The 10,758-nt window shown below is 41.0% G+C and overlaps 1 protein-coding gene across 1 annotated transcript; it reads right to left on the reverse strand.

The window, feature by feature from the left end:
- Positions 1–1,485: 1,485 nt before the first annotated feature.
- PLAT (plasminogen activator, tissue) lies at positions 1,486–9,797 on the reverse strand. The gene is made up of 13 exons (XM_008941084.1): positions 9,717–9,797; positions 8,674–8,713; positions 8,126–8,257; positions 7,610–7,723; positions 7,088–7,262; positions 6,426–6,517; positions 6,005–6,179; positions 5,582–5,667; positions 4,980–5,175; positions 4,339–4,475; positions 4,110–4,250; positions 2,537–2,685; positions 1,486–1,650 (listed from the first exon to the last, which is right to left on the reverse strand). The coding sequence occupies exons 1-13, from the start codon at positions 9,795–9,797 to the stop codon at positions 1,492–1,494; spliced, it is 1,677 nt and encodes a 558-aa protein (XP_008939332.1). The 3' UTR covers positions 1,486–1,491.
- Positions 9,798–10,758: the final 961 nt, after the last annotated feature.

A 10,758-nucleotide genomic window follows, 5' to 3' on the forward strand; every position in this document is an offset into this window, starting at 1 on the left:
TTACTCAAGATCTTGAAATGTTTCTTACACGTGTAAAAGTGTCTGGCCTTTATGACAAGCTTTCTGTAGCAGTCTGAGATGGATAAGTTCCTATGGAATGAAAAATGAAGCAGGGCAGCTGGTAAGGACAGTGATGTAAAACCATTCTCTGCAAATTATTTTTGCAAGTTGTATTTTTCTAAAAGGTGCCAGTGTTGGGTGTGGTCCAGTTACATTTTATTGGTGGCCGTTAGATGACATTGAGCTCAAATAATGTGTTTAATAGGCTGAACTGTGGAACAAAAGTTGTTTTCATGAGGATGCTTACCTGTGTTACTCATTGGAACAGTTTTGGGTGTTTTACAAGCTGCAAATACTTTACAGGTTTTGGATGCCAGGATAGCAAGGCACAGCAGCATTTGGAAATGGGTTTAGAGGAGAGAAATGGAAATTGTTCTTTTTCTCAAGGTTAATACTTGATAAAATACAATTAGCAACAGTTTAAAAATCACACACACACACAAAACAACCCTGAACTGTTTAATAAACATCCTGAGCTTTTTTCCTCTTCCACTGGCTGGATTATGGGACTCTCTGCTGAAGCTAACTGTACTTACACCACCACTTCTCCGAGGACATTAGAGCAGATCTCTTCGAGGTCAGTTTCTTAACTGGTAGATAGACACTGACCATTTGTAAAGCTGCCATGTACGAAACTCTCTTGAGAAAGTAATGCAGATCCTTGCCAAATCTCTCTTCTATATGTACTTATATAAGTTTCTCTATTACTGTACTAGTATATCAGAGAGCTCCTTAAAACTACAAGAGTAAACATTTTGAGTTACAATGTTTTGAATTTCCAAAATACAACAGACTAGTTTTCTAGCTACAATGCCTGATTGATATGATATTGAGGCTGCAATAGCTTTATTATAATTTTTTAATTTTGTAAAACAGTAGTCACACCTGTTTCCTCTTACTTCATAAAACAATTGGACAAGAGAGAATCTCTCAAAGAGGCTTAACTCTTAGGACGTGCATAAATAGCACTTAGAATCACACAGCAACTGCAATGCAAATAAGTAATGCTTGATTACTGAAATTTTAGTTCATGATGACTTTGGTTATATCTGTCCTGCCTTCTGTAGAAGGACAAATGCAGCCTTGTGACATTTGTCTTAATCTTTACTTGTGGATCTAAACCTAGCAGGCACCTAAAACTGATACCATTACACTAGTCCTTTGTTCTGCCCTGCCATGGTAAAGAGAGAGCTTTTGCTGTCATGTAATTGTCATGCAGGAAGAAAGCTTGGGGATGTGGGGGGAAAGGAGTGTTAACTTACGAGACTAATCTGAGAATGTGCCGTTCTCACACATTGCAGTTTGTCTTCATCTTGCACTGAAAGTCTTAAGCATCTGGACAAACAGGAAGCCATGTCAGCATCCTTAAAGCACCCAGAAGGAAGCTGTGAGGGCCTGACCACAAGACTCTGCATAGTTCATTTTTCTTTCTCAGGGTTTCATGTTGTCCTGAATCCAGTCAAGATAACGATTCACGTTTGTATAAACACCAGGTATGTCTTTGCGGCCACAGCCTATTCCCCAGCTGATGATTCCAATTAGATACATACGGTCATCCTTCATACAGACCAGAGGCCCTCCAGAGTCGCCCTACAGAGAAGTAGCAGATTAATAACAATCTCCTATTTGGTTTTGTGTTGTTTTTTCCTCTTGCTAGCTTTAGTGATTCACTAGTGTCTACAGAACTACCTATGTAGTATGCACAGAAATCAAGAGTTCTTAGTAACAGCACTTTCATACAAGCCACTTCTGTATTTTAGGCTCCCTCAACCTTCCTCTTATAGGGAGAAAGCCAGAAACAGATAAGACTAAAGTGTCTAGGTTTGGCACTCATTTATGAAATGTAGGTGACACATTGATAAGGATAAAAAGAGGAATGTTCTTATTCAAGCTGTAAAGATCTGTGATATTATATACTGCTGTGTGTAACAGCAAAGCAAAATCACTACAGAGCTGTTTAAACAAAGGATGCAGATGGAACGCACGCTCTTTTTCCTCATGTTACAGCTGCTTGTTCTCCACCATCTTTTGGCCTCTATTCTTCTTTTCTCCACTTTTCATAGTCGGACCCCCTTCTTCTTACAGAACTTTCCGCTGAGTTTTTTTTGCATGCTCACATAAGAGAAAATATTAGGAAGTGTTGTTGAGGTGGAGTTTCCTGCTCAGTTGTGTTATTTCCTATACTTGGGTTTTTCAGTCTGTATTGTTCTGGTTTGCTTGGTTAAGTGTGGCCTGCTTTCCCAGCTGTGAGGGGCAGGGGAATAAAAAAGAAAGGAGCCTGTATATGTGTTCAACAGAAGTCTACTAGAACTTCCCTGTAGCCAAATGCAGAACTTGTTTAAACTATTTTCATAGAATCACAGAATTGTTGAAGTTGGAAAAGACCTTTAAGATCATAGAGTTAAGCTGCTTGTTTGGTTAACTCAGACCATCAAGGACAGACCTAAAGAGAAAAGGGGAACAGAATTTGCTTTACCTTGCAGGCATCATCAATGTGCCTTGTGTCTCCTGCACATAACATATTGTCTGTAACTGTCCGGTTGTCTAGATGCTCTGTCGTGCACCGACTGGCTGGAAACAGTCTGACATGGCCTTCCTTCAGGTGTTCGGAATAGAATGGAGAAACTGAAAGCAAGATGACAATATAAATATGTGCATGTCTCTGTGTATGTATTTTCTTTTAAAAAAATCGCAGTTCAGTGTCTGTCATTTAGGGGAAAGTACACAAAAGTAGTTGGGGGTGGGGTGTGTGGCTAAACTAACATTTCCTTGCCAGAGGGTCTTTTTTAATTCTTGAGAGTTCTGCCTCGCTAGTAAGAACAGCTGAAATCTAGTTGAGAGAGAATATTGCTTCTTTAGCAAGCTTAATTGCTAAAGCTTTTTTGGTAGGCTCCGAATTAAAGACTGCTGGGTTTCTTGGATGGATAAGTCATCTTTGCACAGTTACATCAATCAAAATGAAGTCACAGAAAGTGCTTATGAGAATCACTAACTTGTATGAAACAGGATCCTGACTTTTTAGTGTTAGACTTGTGCTAACAAAAATCAGATGCCTTGTACACAATACTGAGTAACTGGATAGGAATGTCCACTTGTGCTATGTTGGAATGGAAGGGATTTCTTTGTTTGTTTTGGGTATTGGTTTTAGTCTTCTGCATAGCTGCAATTGCACAAAGCTGAAAGTTGGCAGGATTGTTGTTTTTCAATCTAGTTTTGAATTACAATTGCAGCATCCTTTTCCTCTCAAAGAGTTTGTCCTGTATGCCCTGTATGCAATGCTGAGGACTAGCTGTAAAAGCACTGTAAAAACACTTTATGCAATACTTATGTTAAATCTCCAAGAACCCTATGTGTTCATATCATGATTAGGTCTTGTTATGATGTCCGCTTCAAAGAGTTTACAAGTTAGAGAATAAAAAGAAATTAGAAGAAACTGCCAGTAAAATAGGTCCTGGGATTTTTTATTTTTTATTTTTTTTTTAAATATAGGTCAGCCTGTGTTTACTTACAGAAGGGTTTTATTTCTGTTTGTTGTAGCTGGGCACTTTAAAAAGCATTCAGACAGCCTTTTAATATATATTTGAGATTGTTATTTCTTGAGTGCTTTTTTTGTTGTTGTTAATCAGTGCACAGGTAATGTATCTTCTAGAATAATGCAACTAACTGTGACTGTATAGTATATTAAGTCTTGACAGAAATGGATTTCTGTCACAATGACAATATCTAAATGTACTCAGTACAGCAGAGATGTGGCAGCTCTGACTGCAAATTTTCTGTCTTTCCTACTTTATCCATTATGCCATTTTTTGTTTCTACTGTTGCAGAGTATCAAGGAAGACTCTATGAGCCCATGCAGCTGACAGAACTCAGATGAATCAAATAACTTACAGCAAAACTTCGTTTTGTGTATCTCCCACTTACACATATGTTTTGTAGTGCGGATACAGCCCCATGTAATAATTTAGGGGGTCACATATTAAGTGACGCTAGAGGCTTGGAAGTATTTGAGGGCAGGGACCCAAACTTTGGACTTAGTATCTTCTACTTACATTCTTCATTTCTGCCATAACCAGAGATCTCGCATTCGGTCCAGTCAGGCAGCTGCAGTTTGGGTGTTGGGAGGCAGGCAGCACGGACAGTATCTGTTTCAATAGCACAGTCATCTGCATTGGAGTTCAACTGCAATAGAGCTGAAGAATGAAAAAAATCCTCCCTTCGTTAACCACAAACTTGAGCCAGCAGTGACCTTTCCAGTCACAAGATTAGAAAAGTTCTTACCAATATCATTGTTGAAATTTTCTGCATCGAATCTCTGATGCACAGTGTAGCTCTTCACTTGAAACTTTTGTTCGTTTTCCTCGGGAGTCGCTCGAGAAGTCCTACCCAGCACAATTTTCAACTGATTTGTACTAAAACTGAAGAACAAGAGTGTCTTACTTTCTTCCTTTGTTAACTGGGGTGGTCCCTTCCCCTGAAGATATGCTGTTGGAGCTTCTAGTTTTGTTTTTTTTTTTTTTTATTGTAGCACTCCTACTATTGCATTACCCAGGCAGGTTGACCTCAAGTGTCCTATTTGTCTTTGTTTTTTGCAATAATTGCTTACAGCCATCATGGTAAAGCTCCTCTGCCAGCCCCTTGCTGTTCTCAAGTTTCAGAAGGCTCTGCACCTGTATTGACAACTTTGTTCTTCAGCTGTTTGATATTCTGCTGTGGTACCTTAATGCTGTGCTGCTAGTTCACCCAATAACTGCCTGCCTGTAATGCTCAGCACAATTAACTCTATAATCTTTAGTGTAGAATGACTTACTGGGATAAAGAGCATTTTTTTTCAAATCTTTTACTCTTCCAGTAAGACTATACTGGATGCTTCCATTTTCCAGACTTTTTTCCCCCCAGACAGTACTGAATCCTCAATTTACCCTTCCTCAAAACAGTGAGCAGCTGACAAAACCCAGCAGGAACTGATCAGAACTCCACCACAGAGGAAGTGCTCTCCAGGTGCTTGGCGATACTTCACAAAGATGGCAGCTTGCCACGGGTGAGCTGCAATGTCTGCATGGAAGCCACCTTTAATCCTGTACTGGCGTCCTCTGTGCTGCCGTAAGCCACAGGTGGCTGTGGATGACAAACCCAGAAATAGGCTTTTTGTTCAGGCACTCTTGCATTGAGTATGGGTTAAGAGAAAAGCCTGTTAGTCGTCAGTGTATGTTGAGGCAGCCTGGAATGAACTGTTCAGTGTCTGACTCATTCTTGTTTCCTAGGAAACTTCTATTCTGACTTGAAAAATACAGTAAGGGAACCCTGCCTTTTCTATTCTCCCTTTCTTCAGTCTTCCCTTCTGGCAGAGAAAGAGGCAGTTCTGTGAGAGTGGAGCCACAGAATCTGCTCCAAAAGTCTTGCTTTCCCCACCCTCCTCCCCTAGCTCTTATTTTACTGTAAGAGACTTGAGTTTAATGCAAATGACATGCAGAACAGTAATGCCTCAGAGGAGGAGAAGAATTGGGAGCAGTAGGATCCTTACAGCAAGTAGGCACATTGCAGTATTCCCATGTGAGCTGATTTCGTTTCAGTACATGGCACCAGGGCTTGCTGTCATTGTCAGGATTCCTGCAGCATGAGAAAAAGAAGAGCTATTTGTATTATCAGATTTGCAGGCAGTTCAGCAAGACCTGGAAGTGGCAGACTTTGACCTAAGTGTATTCTTTTTGATTCTTCTAGAGATACAGAGGGACCTGGGGCATGTGGAATTTGCATTTATGGAGGCCGATGTTACAGAAGCATAGGTAGGTCAGGTGGAATAAAATTACTATTGTCACTGACCTTCATTCCCAGCATGAATTTATTTCCTGTACTTTAGTAACCCATGTAAAAGACTAGGGCCTTGCCTCAGCATTACAACAAGGAAGTTTGGTGGGATTTTAAAATGCCATAATTGACTACATACCGGCAGAAATTGTGACTACCAAGGCCCAGCTGGTAAGCATCTCTTCTCCAAGCAGTATATCGCTTGTTGATAAGCATTCGAGAATTCCACCTCAAACAGGTAGTTCCAGAACTGGTAACACTGTGGCTGCCTCGGTAATCTGTGCCTCTTCCAGATTTGCAGCTGATGTTCCCAACTTCAATAAGAAAGCTGCATGTTAACTGGTGTATGTGAACCTGTGAGCTGTTTCTAATTGTAATTTCTGTTCAGGAATCTATGTACTAGCTATACTTATCCTGGTCTCTTGATGTCATAAACAGTAAAAGCTTAAATATAATTTGGGAGTCCCAACTTTTTGGGCTACAGAAGTAGCACAAGTCCACAGAGAACCCATATATATGCAGTGAATCACAGAAGTCCATTCCCTGTCCCCTGCATATACCTTTCGAACAGGAGGGCACACTGCAGTGTTCCCAGATGTACTTTCCCCCTTTATAGATGTAGCACCAAGGTTTGGAGTCCTCATCTGGGTTTCTGAAAGAGTTACAGTATTATATATCATTATATAGCTATTGTTATTAGTCCCATGTCTGCCGTCTAGTTTGGTAACTTAATCCTGCTCTGCAGTGAAGACATGGACTGAACCATCAGAAATTGTTTGGATTTCTATTTTAATTATAAAATTGTGGAGTACATGGATGTGAGGATGAGATGGCCGGTAGTTAGCAGGAGTGAACAGCTTGTTGTGCAGTTCAGTTCATGCGCAGGAAGCGTCATACTTTTAGAGCTTTGAGCAGGATCTGGAGGTGCAAGAAACGGGCTTACAGAGGGAGTTTTAGGCACTGAGAAGGGACAAGGGAAAGATCATGTGGTGAGACATGTATGCATTTTGTGATCTGTCATAAGCACCCAGTCTAGATAGGTCTGAAGTTCAGGTATGTCTGCAAAAGTTGCAATTGCTGCTTATGGGCTGTGCTGTATTTACACCTGTGCAGAGTGTTCTCTGCTTGGTATTGGACTGTTGAAAATGGCTATTCCTTTGCTCCAGGCCCTTAGAATGGGATGATTCCTGTGGCTCTGACCTGTGTGCCATCAGCCCCTCACCTGCAGTAGTTGTGATTGCCCAATCCCAGCTCAGCAGCATCCTGTCTTCGGCCGCTGTACATCCGGTCCATCAGGCCATTGCTATTCCAATTTAAACATTCAGTTCCACTCTCTGTCATGCTCCATGTACCCCTGTATGTTACTCCAGCATCCATGTAGCACTTAACTTCAGTATCTGAACAAAAGGGAAGAAAATGTTACTGTAAGGACAGCATCCCAAGTTCTTCTTCCCCAGTTTCTGTTTGTTTAAACTTGGCTCCTAGAAGTCTTGTCCAGTAAGGCAGTGAAAATGCCTTGTGATACCAGCTGTAAGTATACACAAAGGTTTTCAGGTCCAAAATTTAGACTTTTACTAAGAGACATTGTGAGCAGCCCAGGTGTCTTTCTTAAAAGTTCTTTGTAGTATTAGCTTTAGAATAAAAACAGGCAACTTAACGGAGAGCCTAGTATCCAGCAGCAGCTTCTGCACTGCACAGCTAAAACCAGTAGCACTGATCACAGTAACTGACAATTTATACTTGCCTATTTCACACTGCTTCCCAGAGAAACCTTGGTGGCACTGGCAGATGAAGAGCTGTGGGGAATAATATGCCTGTGAACACTGTCCCCCATTGTAGCATTTATTTCTAGTGCAGGCTGTGGAATAAAACACAGGAAATATTGTTAGATTTCACAGAAGTAAAAAGCTGGCAATGTATACCTATTTTTCTTCTTGTGTCAGTCTCCTTTAGCATGTCCTTTTATTTTTTTCCTGCCTACATTTTATTGTCATGTGCTTACAGGCTTTTTCTGTAGTGCTTGCATTCTTCCTTCACTCCATTCTTTCCACATACACTATTAGGAGCCTTCCTCAGCCCCTTGACCACTTCTGCCTAGTCCTGTCTGAGTCAGTATATATTACTATTATAATTTCTATTCTATTTCAAGCCAAATCTTCTGTGTGATAACACCTTCCCTGACAGTGGAGTTCTTTAGGATGATTAGGTGGACAGTCTCATCCCCCACCATTTCCTTTCTCTTTTTCTTCTTCATACTTACCTCTCACAGGTACAGTGTGGCAGCGACTCTGGCCACTGTCGCACCTACAGTATTCTATTCTGCTCCCTGAGAGCCTCAGCCAGGTCCCCCTGTGCTGGTATATTTCTCCAGATGAACTGTCTGTGCAAATAACTGTAATTGGAGAAAGGAAATCCTCTTTGAGAAATTCAGGGAAAAGACTTGGCTGAGCAAAATAACTTGCTTCTTTTTGCAGGAGAAGAGTATCTCTGATGGATCTGCCTAATGGACTATGATTTTTTTTTTCCTTCTCAGATCACAATTGTCCCATCTGTCTCACTGCTGTGTTGCTGGATGTACTGTTCTGCTATTGAACAGCCTCTTTTCCTTTGAAGAAGAGTGAAAGGAGGGGAAAATTTTGGTCTTTTGAGTTGTAGATGGTATTAACAGTTTGGTATTTTGGCTTCTGAATCTGTCACCCAGATAACCATCACAAACAGCTTTAAGGCTCCTTTCCCTCAGAATCATCTGCTTTTACCTCCTGTGTTCATAAAGCTCCAAGTAACACAGGTCTGGTTTGCCTGGCTTACCTCTAGATCTGGCTCCCCGTTTGAAACGCATGAGTAAGCCCTGCAAGCAAAGAAGGTTAATTCTGTGAGTAACTGCTCTCTTAAGAAAACTGAGAGAACAAATGCCCCCAAAGAGCCAGTCTTCTTGAGGTTTTGTAAATCAGGGAGGCTCTGAGCAACTCTCTGCCCTCCTTATCAGATAGTACAGTGAAAAGTGTTTTTAGCATCTTAGCATGGATACCAAGAACTATAAATCATGGAGTTGCCACAGATTACCAGGTGATTGCTTGTCATCCAAGTGATGTGAATTTGGGATGTGCTGTACCTGCATCATGTAGTAAGTGCTTGTGTACTCTTGGGCCACTGCAAGTGCTAACTAAAGGTTGTCACCTTTATGCTATTTGAAGGAGGTTCAAGCAAATAATTTCCAAAGAAGTAAATGTGAACAAGCAGTTATGTTTGCTCACTGAGATGCAGTTCCCCATAAGGCCTTTGTAACTTGATCATCTCTGAGAGATATGCAGACACCTAAATAAAGTATTTTTGATAAAGTTTTAAGAAAGAAGCCAATTTAGAAAGCCTCTGTGATCATGCCACAAGAGAAAGAATAACACAAAAAAAAAGAGGAAGGCTGGGGTAGCGATTTTTTTGAGAAAGAGACTAAACATTTTAGAACTGTGCAGGTTTACTCAAGCTGTGCAATGTGAGGCTTAAAATGAGGGGACATGACGTCCAGTTGTAAGTGATGATGAAGGTGATGACAACAGAAAGTTAAAAGGTGGTCACAATGGAACTCTTACTAGCAGTGAAAGGCGACAGTGAACAGATAGACCAGGAGAATTTGGAGACTTGCTTACTGAAATGAAAACCAGCCAGGATAACACATTACTAGAAATCTCAGCTTAGAGGTGGACTATTCTGTAAAGTTTTCCTTTCTCTGACTTCCAGTGATATAACCAGATTCTCTTTCTTTCTGATGCAGACAGCTGGAGTAGATGGTAAGGAAGTGCTGCTGAAAATGCAGGAGGACAGCAAGAGCATTATTTGATACATTAGCCTCTTACCTCACATTGAGCAGTCATGATCACTCCCATGAGCAGGAGGAGACATGGGAGTTTCCCTTCCATTCCGAGTGTTTTCCACATCATCTCCAAATCTCAAGTTACCTATAGAGACAAAAGGAAAAATAAGATGTCGAACAAAGGTATTTTACAGTGTGGATGGAGATCAAAGTAATGTTTAAATAAACGTTTTACACTACAAAAAAAAATTCTTTTTACATTAAACCACACTTTCTACTCTGCAGTTCTCAGCCATCTGGTCTACTTGTCCTGTTGTCCCTTGACAGGGGAAACTGACAGGCTGGACCCAGATGTGCTTTTACTTGGTAAACTCGGAAACTCAACAAGATAAGGCACACCCTCTTAGGTCTGGAGGAAACTCGAAGAGTGTTTCCCTGAAGAATAACAGTGGTAGAAGTAAATTCCAAGGCCTTTTTCCCAAGGTTCCTGGAAGCCAACAGTATTGTGTGCACTATTAGAGAGGTGGGCTTGTCTAATGAAGCAGTTGTGATGCTGATTGGAAGGTGTTAATTGAGATTCAGGACACTGAGGTCTACCTAAGTCTTGTGCAGGGGCACAAAAATCTGTCAAAGGGTCAGTCTGTGATAGTAGTGTTTTAGGAAGATTTGCATTTTCTGCACAGCCTGCTTCTTTGGGTCAGAATGAGGGCTTCTCTCCTGTGCAGAGGATGCATCAGCAAAGAGGCTTTGCTTAATGATAGGTGGGGACAGCACTGCTATGTCTTTGATTTCAATATTTCTGTAGTTTCTCCCCAGATGAGCTTTTAGATTCTGCTATTCTACTGTTGTCATGTGCTTTTGCTAAAAAGGGAGAGTATGGCAACTGGTTGATAAGTGAGCTTTTGGTCTGGTGTTCTCATTTATTCATTGCAGCATCTTGCCATGTGTCACTTCTGTGCAATCACAACTAAGTCTTATTTGTTCTAATCCCTTCAGCAGCTTTATACTTCAGACAAAGCCTTCTTGTGCTACTCTGTCCAGCTCTGGAGCCCCCAGCACAACAAGTAAGTGGAGCTGTTGGAATG

This window comes from Merops nubicus, unplaced genomic scaffold (genome assembly GCF_000691845.1).
Source record: "Merops nubicus isolate BGI_N331 unplaced genomic scaffold, ASM69184v1 scaffold37275, whole genome shotgun sequence".
Classification (NCBI taxonomy): Eukaryota; Metazoa; Chordata; class Aves; order Coraciiformes; family Meropidae; genus Merops; species Merops nubicus.